Source organism: Cinclus cinclus, chromosome 13, assembly GCF_963662255.1.
Source record: "Cinclus cinclus chromosome 13, bCinCin1.1, whole genome shotgun sequence".
NCBI lineage: Eukaryota > Metazoa > Chordata > Aves > Passeriformes > Cinclidae > Cinclus > Cinclus cinclus.
Window position 1 is genome coordinate 18,748,882 of NC_085058.1, and position 12,281 is coordinate 18,761,162.

The 12,281-nt window shown below is 42.6% G+C and overlaps 1 protein-coding gene across 1 annotated transcript; it reads right to left on the reverse strand.

Annotated features, from left to right (window-relative positions):
* Positions 1–419: 419 nt before the first annotated feature.
* Positions 420–11,303, reverse strand: LINS1 (lines homolog 1). Its single transcript, XM_062501488.1, has 7 exons — positions 11,186–11,303; positions 6,944–7,463; positions 6,760–6,849; positions 5,755–5,896; positions 4,915–5,505; positions 2,738–2,918; positions 420–1,762 (listed from the first exon to the last, which is right to left on the reverse strand). The coding sequence occupies exons 2-7, from the start codon at positions 7,346–7,348 to the stop codon at positions 862–864; spliced, it is 2,310 nt and encodes a 769-aa protein (XP_062357472.1). The 5' UTR covers positions 7,349–7,463; positions 11,186–11,303; the 3' UTR covers positions 420–861.
* Between the last annotated feature and the right edge of the window lie 978 nt (positions 11,304–12,281).

Consider the following 12,281-nt stretch of genomic DNA (forward strand, 5'->3'; position numbering starts at 1 on the left):
TGCTAAGTGCACACGCTGCCTTGGATCCTGCTCTGAACTCACTCCCCCAGGCAGATTCTCAGACACTTACTTTTCAGGTTATTCAAATTATATCTAATAAAAGATATAAGTACAACATCTTCAACAGCCATCTCACTGCACTAGAGTCACTTACTTTTTAATTCTCTTTCTGACTTAAATTTATTAAATATACATCCTATATTTGTATAAAATGCATGATGGATGCAAAAAAATTGTTGGAATGTCACTTCAGTATCACCTAAGCTTAGTTAAAGATATAATGGTCAACTAAACTTTTCCACAGATGATATATGCTTTAATTTTACATCTACCTTTTTTTTTTTTAATTAAAGGACCATAGACATCTGAAGGTCTACTTTGAGCAATGCACCAATGCAGAACACACAGGATAAACAGTAAACTGTCCCCAACTATAATATTTTATTTAACCCAACTTCTAAGCAGTCAAGTATTGCATTAACTTTGCCCTGTAGTCCATATATCACTACCAGTCTGGCAATGAACTAAAAAATAGAATGACATTACGTATTATTGACAATACTCCAAATAAATACCATATTTTAAATGCTTTCACATGAGTTATTTATTATAAAATGTTGAATATCCAACAACTAATCCTTATATACTGACACACATCATGAATGAGCTTAGGACCCTCAGGTCATAGATCACATCACTGGATGCAATTCCATATTCTTAGGGGGCCAACCAAATCCATATTCACCCTGCCTGAGGTTAAATGCACTGACTAGTGCAACAAGCATGAGCTTTAAAAGTCATTAATCTCATGGAACTATTTCCTGGTGAACTCCTTAAAAAAACCCACAAGAACACTTTGGATTATTGAAGATTCATGCATTTGCTCATCTGCCCAATGTGGCTCAGTAGTTTCAACAATGCAGATGGATTATATGGGAAAAGATTTCTTCTCTGCAACCTAGAAATAGCCTCTTGCAGCTCTTCCAAACACTTTGTTGATTTGTAAAGCATTACTCTTAGGGGAGCCATGCTATCTGAAGATGCCATACAAGTCCAACAGGATGAGGTACAAGCTCCCTTCGGTTTTGGAGGTGACACTTCAGATGTGTGTGGATTCCAGCCATCATCTCTGCAGCTGCAACCAGTTTCCGTTCTCCTCACCTCACCCTCGCTGTTTGAAGGCAATTGCTTTGTGTTTACCAAACACTCTTTTCCATCTGATTCCACCTCCGAGTCCTCTGAGCTGTCATAATTAACCAGGCTTTGAAGAGAACCAGGCAGGGACGCGCTATCAGTGCCGGTCAGTGAGTCAGACCGGTTCCACTCTGCAGCCTCATTATCACCCTGCAGTGCTGTAAACACCGGGCAGTTGTGAGGAGGAGCCAAAGACATCGCAGTCTGTGGTTCTACTTCACAAACAGCATTTTGCAAACTCTCCCCAGTCACGCAGCTTTGCTTTTCTCGGTGGGGTGGCTTGACAGAACAAATCGGGTGCAAAGTGCTGTGCCTGGTATCGAAATAGTTACAGACATCTACAAACTGATGCCACTCCTTCCCGAGGAGCTTTAAGTACCTGACCAAGTACTCCAGAAAACACGTTTCTGATGAAATCAAAAAATCAAGAAGTACTGTGGAATCAAATGCAATCTTTTCCAGAAAAAACAAAAAGATACAGTGTGGGTTATATCCACCTGCATGCACAAGGAACTTCCAGGATTCCTCCCCTTTTTGGCTTAGGTTATCAGCAGCATCACACTGAAACCTGAAAAGTAAGCCAGGAAATAATTTAATGGAAGTTTATGTTGTTTTTTTTTTAAAGCAGCAATATCCAGAATATGGACTCTTGCTCCTTTTTTTAAAAATTTGTCCAAGAGTAGGAACAAAAATGTTTTTGTATCAGAGTGAGAAAGAATGAAGGCAGGTGGGGCCAGGAGATCAGACAGCTCAGGAGGCCAAAACACTTAAAGCAAGCCTTAAAGGGCACTCCATAGGAAACCTTCTGCAGAAAAAGTTACTTAAAATACCAACTGTACTTTAATATAAATATGAAATCATCTTATTTCAATAGTTTTGTTAATCTGAATTCAGACTGACTTTCAGAATGTTACACACCCTGGAAGAGGAGCCCACTTGTAGTTGAGTGTCTAAGAATTGTGTGTATGTAAGGTATTACTTGCACCGTCTCCCCACTTGAAGCTTGAGGGCCTTGTATAAATCAGGATAATGTCTCATATGGTAATTTAAACAACAATGAAGCACTGTACATCCAGGACAGATCTGTGAAGAACACTTTTCAGGTGTTAGCAATAACCATTTTTATCAAGTAGCTGGAATTCCCATAGGGCCAATCCTTATAAACTTTACCAGAAGTACCTGAATTATTGAAGTTTAATTCTAATATCCTCTTCTTGTCAAATCTTCAGTGTTTCAAGGAAGCAATCTTGCTTTTTATCTGTCTAACCACTATTTTAGACATGAAGTCAATTATCCTGAATTACAGGATGTGATAAATTATTTAGTAGGAAACTTTCACAACTCCCATTTCCATCCAAAAAAAAAAAATTAAAAAAAAAAAAGACTTAAATTATAAGCTCTTACACCACACATTATTACATCATCCTGAGGTTTGGGGGGTTTTAAATTATTAAAAAATAATTTTCCTTCCAGTAAAAGCAACAGTAACCTCACTGAAGTACAATTCTTCATAGTTCTGTCAGGAAAAAAAAAGTACACTGACCTATCAAATTTTAAATAGATGAGTAATAAAGCTTTAGCAGCCTCCCACATGTCATCATCTTGCTCCATGAAGACCAAAGAGAACCATTCACAGTGATGCACAACTGGGTGAGACTGTGGGGAAGGCTTTACATGACTCCTCCAGAACATCAACAGCTGGGACATGGAACTCTGAAAGTCTCCTGAAAAAAAAAAAATTAACCATGAATTTTGCTATACATTTTTTGTTGCCAAACAACATGCACTCTTTTTTAAATTAGCAGTGAATAGCTGTTCATGGCTGCAGTTCTTTCCTTAGCTCAATGGACTTATCACAGCATCAAATTTTATAGATTAGTTCTTGCCATTTTAGTGCAGTAGCTTACTTGTAAAAATCACTTTGTATTCATTAGATAGAGAGACTGTCTCAAGTCAGAAAACTAATGCTCAATACTAATGAGATAGTACAGAGCAGTTTTTGATGTAACACCACACACTCTGGGTTTAGAAAATAATTTTTTTCCTGAAATATTGAAATAAATTTTATTTACTTCATCACGATGTGATTTTCCTTAACATTTGACTTTAAGATTAGTTTTTCCTTCTAGCAAATAACAGGAACATCAAATTATCTTTGTTATTAATTGTTACTCTTCAGATTGAAAATCTTCCCTATAAATTTGGAAATTACTCTCAAAATTGAAATTAATTAAAGTTAAGCCACTGTAATCCATGTTAATAGCAAGAAGATCAAGCAGCTTCCTGGAAGGGAAGTTCGCATATTAAAGCATTTAAGTGCTTGTTTTAAACACTTCCTGTAATGTCACTAAAATAAGGAAGTACCATGGCTTTCAAATTGAAATTCCTCTTAACAGTTGGGATGTTTGAATCTAATTTAAAAACTCATTTTTAGTGTTGTGAATCTGGAAAAGAGTGGAGAATGTTTTTTGTGAGAAACGATTTTCATAGAGACATCTAAAATGGATATAGCCTACATATTGTTTTAATTGTTCTGACACAATCTGTCTCCATACATTTTTCAGAAAGTGGATCACAAGTAAAACATTCCTTACAAATACTTAATCTTTAAGAATGCTACTGACATCACAAATATAACATCTTCCAAAAATCTGGAAAAAAGTTTCACAAGCTGTCTTATGGAAGTTGTAGCTCTTTCACATCGATGAATCAGAAATTGAGTTTAGGCTTGCTACCTAGCATAGAAATATAAAAAGTAAAATAGTATTTAAATCTAGAACTTGTAAATTGCATCAATGTATTTAAAGTGCTGTAAAATCTCACTGTCATTTAAAAAGAAATAGAAATTATTTTTGGCCTCATAATAAGGAAATATAGGAATGCCCATTCCCACTGGAGTCTGACTAGAAATGCTGCTTCTGAACTGTTTTTCCATTTTTTTCTGTGAGGACTGGATTGTAGGAAGAAATTCTTTTTTGTGAGGCTGGTGAGGCCCTAGCACAGGTTGCCCAGAGAAGCTGTGGCTGCCCCATCCCTGAAGTGTCCAGGCCAGGTTGGGAAGTGCTTGGAGCAAACCTATGTAATGGAAAGTGTCCCTGCCACAGCAGGGGGCTGGAACTGGATGATCTTTAAGGTCCCTTCCAACCCAGAATCACAGAATGGCTAAGTCCCACAATTTCCCCATGCCTTCCTTTAGAGCTTCCTGATTTTTATTTATCTTTCTATACCACAGCTAGTTTTTGCCTCATTACATTACTTGGCTGACAGTAATGCCTTGTACCTTCAATAACATAAATGCAAAATGGTGCCTGAAGTTCTCCCTCCACCTTAGCAAAGAGAAGAGTGTTGCCTCCAGTTCCTTGCAGCCCCCCACTCTCAAAAGAGTAGATGCTTGTGCTATGAACTCTTTTTCCAGCTGAAGAGGGGCCTGGTGTTCTCAAGCTGGCTTAATGTTCTTAACAGGAAAAAATTTCAATCCCATATGCAGCTGTTTCAGGCCCAACATACTGCAGGGCTAAGGATTTGATAAAATGTAAGGAGACAATTAATTAGGCAGGACACAGCAACAGCAGTTTCTTGGGTGGGTCTCCCCTCCTTTCTCCCTCCCACCACCACTAATTCAGCTGAAACCTATTTACAGTCTTAATGAGCTATAAATACAAAATCTGAAAGCTCTGTAACTCTTGCTGTTTAATTAATAAAATTTAAATGGACTGTTACCTTTGATTTCTGCTTCTGTTGCAGAGTTGTGAATCTTGAATTCCAGTGCTTTAAGCACAACCAGACTTAAGGCTCTGAGAACAGTTTGGTCAGGACCACCTTGAGAATAGCACCCAGGAGCAACTTCACTGCTTCCAAAGGAGCTGGACTTTCCACTGAGTGGGATCTGATTAAGCCAAGTCAAATTCATAACCTGCAGAACAGCATTACTCAGTGCAAGCATATCCTCACACAAAGATTTGGTTTCTAAGAACAGTGATCCACTTTTAGCATCTTCTCTGGACTTGTAAAGGACACATTTTTTAAGGAGCAAAATTAATTTCTTCTTGATTACATAAGGAATTGATGAGCTAATAACATTGAGGACATAAGAAACTTTCAAAAATAAAATTCTCTGGCACCTGAGTGGTAATTCCAGTTCAATTCTGGAAGCCAAAAGTGCTTCGAGCAGATCTATAAAACTGATCAGATTGTTTGTAGCTTCAGAATAAGGTGAAGCGTAGTGATGACTGTCAAAGTGATGGAGCAGGATGGCATTATAAAATCCCTCAAGCACTGCATCAAGAGGAGCCAACAACTTCTTCAGAACACCTAGGGCAACAAGAGGCACATTACTGACCTGCAGTGTAACACTGAAAAAATCAGCAAATAAGAAATAAATCTGTGTTGTGACTGCTTTCAGAATAAAACCATGTTCAAACCACTACATTTTAAGAGCACTTTGTCACCCCCTGTATAAGGAATCGGTGTCCTGGAGCCGAACTATTCCCGAGGAACTCCGGGTGAGTTGCTCCTCCTGGCGGTACCCGCGTGTCGGTACCGCCGCAGCACCGCCGGTACCTGCTCCGGGTACGAGCGCGCCCTTCTGCGCCTCTTTGAGAATCGCTGCCAGAGTCCACAGGCAATGGGCCACCCGGGCATTCCCGGGGAATCCCAACAGCGTGTTCAGGCTAAAGCTGAGCCACGCAACATTTAAGGCGTCCTAAGAAAAAGAATAAAAAACCCAATCAAGTATGCTCTCCGTTTTTATGCAAATTACATTAAATCATAACACAGTGATTTAAAATTGTACATTAAAAAGATTCAAATGTAGGCATGGACAAAACACAGGTAGAAACAATGTATGTCCTGGGCCATTCATTAGGTCTTTAATTATAAACATGAAGCAACATATGCATGCAATAGAAATTATCTGTATGTTCCAAAAAGGGAAAACCAAACCTCCTAATGTCATGTAACCTACCCAAAATCAGATAATTCTGTAGATCAACCAGATCTCAATTCATAATTCCCAGACAACTTGGCAAGAAATACTGCAAATATAATTATGAAGTAAGTCTCTGTTCAGGATGCTACTATGAAGACTGCAATACATACTAAATATACAGCAAATTAAAAAAAAAACAAAACAAAACATAACTCAAGTAATTGGGACATTCAAACAAGAAGATAGCAAAGCCTTTGATTAACTTCCAAGGGGTTACTATTTATTTTTATCTACTGCATCTCCCAACAGATACCAAGGAACTGTAAAAATAGTGATAGTCTAGATCATGCCTTTTTTTAATATCTATACTGCAACCTTGAAGAGATTGACATCTACACCCATTTCATTGTAAATGAGTTTCATAAAATTCTGGATTTTTATATACAAAGACACTCCACACTTCTGTTACACACCAGATCTCCTTTCCTTCCATACTCCAGGCTCCTCCTAACACAGTTGACAAAGTTTCTCAGAAAATACAAACACTGTAAAGACTTGGCTGCAGAGTCAAATGGAACAACCTTCAGGCACAGATTCATTAAGCCATTTTTTGAGCTGTGAAGTAATGCCACACTCACCTCTTCCTTCAGCTGGAAGTAGACAAGAGATGCCAAACTTTGTGAGGCCATGTGAGATAACAGCCGATCGTCATAACTGAGCAGGTGAATCTGGAGACAGGTAAAAAAGGAAAAATATCTAAGGCATATTCCTTTTTATTTTTCTTTCTTTCCTAAAAAGAAAAAAAAATCTTTCAGGAGTTACCAATTTTGAGTCAATTTTTGCCTCCTTCAGAAGAAGAACAAAGATTTCACAGTACTTCTGTCTTGTGTGGAGTTCAGTTTCCTGGGACTCTGCTTTCACCACCATCATTTTGATCAATGTGAGCTGGAGCAGCATCACCTCTCGTGGGCAGAATGAGGAGCTCATGGTTGCAAAGCTGTTGGATAAATCATCTGTTGCAGGGACAACATCTGACATATCAGTGTCCTGACAGCTCCCAACACCACCAGCAGCAGATGGCAGATGCTTCTGATGACAGTATTGCTCTCCTTCTGGTGGCTGTTCAACACCCAAATTAATTAAAGAGGAATAATGATGGCTTTCCCTCGCTAGGGGAACACCTGCCAGGACATCCTTATAAACCTGCTGCAGGAGGGAGATCTTCATTATGAGGTCATGCAGTATTCCAGAAAATGATGTGTGTCTTCACTGCAAATCAGTTTCCAAGTTACTTTCATCCAAGTAAGAGAAACAGAAGCACCACTGGGCACTTCTCAGTTACCTATAAATAAAACATTTTGCTGTTACTTTGCAAGCAACTAGAAAATGTAAAGGAACAACATATTTTTACAGTTAATGCTACCATTATTAAACTTATTTTGAAAATGCAAATTCAGCTGCATAAAACTGTCTCAGTGAGACATTAAAATGAAGAATTATCATGCTGGGAGGAAGTTCATAGTTCCAGTATTATGTTACCAACACCAAAACTCATTTGCTAGAATTAACAAACCCAAAGATGACTGTTATTAGGGGCTACTTCTAAGGATATGAGAACTTGGATTAAATCTTTCTCTACATCGCTAAAGCTACTAGAACCTAAATCCTTTTGTGACAGATGCCTCCAAAAGAGGCATTACATTTCAGCTGCAAGTTTTCCTCTGAACTGACAACATTCATTGCTCCATTGAGGCTGGAAAGAGCTCTCAAAAAATGGAAGCCAAAGGAAGGACAAGTCTTTATTTTTGCTGCACACAGATTCAAGGTGGACTGACCTCAAGGGCACAGCGATTAAGAAGCTGAAAATTAAAGAATAATTTAAAAACAAACTCTAAAATTCATTAAGAGCTAATAAAAACACTTGCACATATTCATGAAAGGTTAAAAAAAAAGTCTTTATCCTCATGTCAATGGAAGATAACTTTCAATCACTGGAGTATTTGCTACAGCTTAAAATGAAGAGCTATTAAGAATTCAAATCTCTGCATGAAGTGTGAGCACCTAAGCCCTCATGATTTTCTATCCACTATGTAAATGACCAGATACCCCATCTTCTCAGAAAAAAATAAAACTTTAAGAACATCAGAGTTTCTTTTTCACCTACATTAAGAGTAAGCTCACGTGTAATATTTATCTTTTTAGAGGAGTTTTAACATATTCTCTAACCAGACCACTTTTAATTAAAACCAACAAACTCATTACCTGTATCTATGGCGAAGTTAGGAGTGGGAATTAAGTTGATTATAGGAATTTTCATACCTTTTTCATACTTTTCATTCTTTTGAGATCCCCATCTCCAAGTATGGCATAATCAACCAGGTAGAATTCCAGGCAGAAGGCTGCAGCCATCCACCTCTAGCTAGCTTTTATTGAAATACTACGTTTCTCCTTTCTTACCCAAGGAAGAAAACAGTTTAGACTGCCAAAGAAAAATCTAAAACTTCTAAAAAAATTCTGTCATCAGGCCACATATTTTTAATTACTACTTATTTTAGCAGAATATTGGAAAAAATGAAATTGTAAAAGTCAGTATATGAGACATTTTTGTTCTAGCTTATAATCTTCACAAGTTTTAAAAACAATATCAAACGTTGAAAGTTACACCTTCATTTTTACAACCTGTTTTTTTAATTGTAACTGAAGTGTGTATTGAGAAAATGGCTTCCCAGAGGCACAAAGGATTAGAGGTAGACCAAGATGTGCTACCCTGACTCATCACTTCTCCCACCATCAGGAAGCATTTCTTTCAGAAAAGAATCTAAAATTTGAGCGCATGAAGTTGCCTGCAGGAGTGATCTACAATTCCCTCTGGTGTGGTATTTTTAAAGACACATTGAGCAAGGGCTGACCTGAAAACTCCAAAATGTTACAGCATGTTCCTCACCTGATAAAACCAAGAACCCTTCCCCCATCCTTTCCCATATTCCACATTTTGCTGGATGATAAGAATAAATCGGGTATTTCAGGCAATAAATACCCTTTTTAGTTGCAGAATCTTTTCAGAATTCTACTTGAGGTAGAAATTTATGACCTTAAGCCTTATAAAATATCTTCAGAAATCACTCTGAATATTTTAGATAGCTATTGTTCCTATCCTTGAGTTTTATTTCTTCCAAAATGAATAGCTAATAAAGTAAAATAATCTCAATATATTTACTTCTATGTTTGAGATCAACCTGAATTATCACCTTATGTGGTAAATGAAGAGATCTCATGCACAAATTCACACGACCCAGCAAGGTGGTTAAGGCAGAAAAGACTCAGAACTTTTCTAGGACATCCACTGCAAGATTTCACCTTCACCACATGATATTGGCTGTGCTTTCCTAGATGCTCCCATAGCACATTTATGTTCCACCATTAATCTGCAAACTTTACAAAAGCATCTCTAAGATATGTCTCACTCACACATGACAACAGTTCACAAACGTTAGGAAATGAAAAGTGAAGGGGCTTATTTTGAAGGCATTTACTTCAAAGAGGGAGAAAACATCAGAAAAGGACTAAATTTGTTTCAGACACAGCATGAGAGTGAAAAGCTCAAAGCTGAGGAGTAAAGAAAAGCCGTGACAAACTCCAACCCTTATTTGTATTATTTATCTGAGTTATTCACGACAGCATCTAAAAACCAATTAAGGCAACGCCTCACAGAGCCAGACTCCTGCATAAACAACAGGAAACAGCTCTAAAAGCCTTAGATATAGGCTGATCACATAAAAGAAAGGAAAACTACGCAAAAAAGAAACAAAAAAAGAAAGGGTTTTATGTTACTGTCATGATTAATAGTCCTTTAAAAGCAAAGTCAAGTGGAGCTGCAAACTGAGGGAAGAAACTCATGCCTCTTCACTTATATCTCTGAGTTACTGTGTGTCATTACAATCTATTTGTGCTAGTAAAAAGAAAAAAAAAAAAAAAAGGAAGGAAAAAAGGGCTATCAATGTTAGTTCAGTCAAATTAGGAAGAAATTGTTCCCTGCAAGGGGGGGGTGAGACCTTGGCACAGGGTGCCCAGAGAAGCTGTGGCTGCCCCTGGATCCCTGGAAGTGTCCAAGGCCAGGATGGACAGGGCTTGGATCAACCTGGGATAGTGGAAGGCGTCCCTGCCCGTGGCAGGGGATGGAATGAGATAAGCTTTAAGGACCTTCTTGTTAGAAAAGCTATAAAAAACCCCACCCTATTTTTATTATAAAATTCAATCCGATAAAAGCAAAATGAAATCTCAGTCCATGACTTTTGGATATGAATCTGAAGGCTCTGGATCTCCTTACAATGAAACGACTGCAGCATTTAGGAAATAAAATACATTTTGGACTCCTGGTACCTGCAGTGACTTTGTAGGCTCATCTCTCAATAAATAAGTTTCTGCTCAGGGCTGAAATACTGTAAGCGCCTCTAAATTAATGCCATTTCTTTTCAGAGTTTGCAAACAACCTGAGCTGTGCAATCCCTGTTAAGTACGACACCTCAGCACGCCGCAATTCTGCCGAACGCCTTTAGCCACTGCGGGCAGGAGCACACCGGGACCCGCCTCACCGGCCCCTCTCACTGCCCGCACTCATCGGAACGCAGGGTGACACAGCGACCGCGGAGCTACCGCTTCTCCAGAGCCCACACAGCGCCATCCTGCCGGGCTGAGGGCAGCCGAGGGCTCCCGCCCCTCCACCAGGCTTCCCGACCAGGCATCCGCACAGCGCGGAGACCTCCAGCCCTCGGCCCCACCCGGCGACCCTTCCTTCACCCGCCCGTTGCTCCCTCAGCGTCACCCGGCCTCTGCCCTCAGCCCCTCCCGCCATCGCCTCCCTCTCCAACGCCCCGCCCCTCATGGCCGAACCACGCCCACACCACAACAGCCCCGCCCCTCACTATCCGGCCCCGCCTCTCGCCCTCCCCCCCTCCCCCCACCCGCGGCCCCGCTTAGTCACCCCGAGTCGCGGAGCGCACGGGCCCGTGCTTCCCCCCCCCACCGCTGCCCGGCGGCCGCTTCCAGGCCACACTCGCTACTCACTCGGCCCTGGAGGACCGCGAGGCCCAAACTCCGCTCCGTCACAGCGCCGGAACAGCCGCCGCCGCCCCCTGTCGCAAAACCACCCCCTACTCCTTCGCGGCTTTACGGCAGCGGGGCGGAGCCGCGGGGCGGGCCCGTCGTCAGCCCGGCGGCCAATGGGGCGCGGCGGCGGCGCGCGGGCGGGGGCGGGCCCGCCGTCAGCCCGGCGGCCAATGGCGGCGCGGCGGCGGCGCGCGGGCGGGGGCGGGGCCGGCGCGGTGGGCGCGGATTGGCCGCGGCGCGGGTCAGTCCCCGCCCGCCGACCCCGCCGCGAGCCGAGGGGGGCGGCCCGGAGCGAAGTGTCCCCGCTCGGCTCGGCCCCCCCGACCCCCCGCCCGCCGCCGCCGCCAGCGCGGGGGGCGGCCGCGCCCGGGGCCCCCGGCCCGCCCCGCTCCGGCACGCGGGTCACGCAGGTAACCCCGGCTGCCCCGGGGTCCCTCGCGGCGCGGGGAGGGGGGCGCGCGACCCCATGGCCTCCCCTCGCCCACACCGGGCAGCCCCTCCGGCGGGTGCGGGGCTGTGAGGGGCGCCCCCGCCGCTCCCCCTGGGAAGGGGTGCGCTGCTCCCCGCCGTCCTTGCCCGCTCCCCCGGCGGGCTCCGGGCCGCCCCGGGGGCTGCCCGCGGAGGGGGGGTCCCCGTACCCAGCCCCCGGCGGCGCCCCGGGTGCTTTGGCGGCCGCCGGGCCTTGGAGCTGTGCGCTGGGGCTTGGCCGGCTTTTTGTGTGTGCGTGTGTGTGTGTATATGTGTGTGCGTGCGTGTGTGCGGCTGACGGCTCCTGGAGCGTGAACTCCTGCGAGGGAGAGGTTTGGTTTCCCAGCAGCTCAGCTTTCTGGGTTACTTCCTGTCCCATTCTTTAGCACTTATCTTTACTTCCATTCCCTGGAGAAGCTGCCTTGACAGGGCAGCGGTCCTGCCATTATTATCCCTTCAACTCCTTAGTATCCTCAGAGAGTGTCCTCCTTTTCCAGGAGAGATCCCGATTTTGATGAATAACCTCTTTCCTTCCAATTTTTTGAAAGCTTTTCGTATTTAGCCTAGCTATTGCTTCTGTATTAAC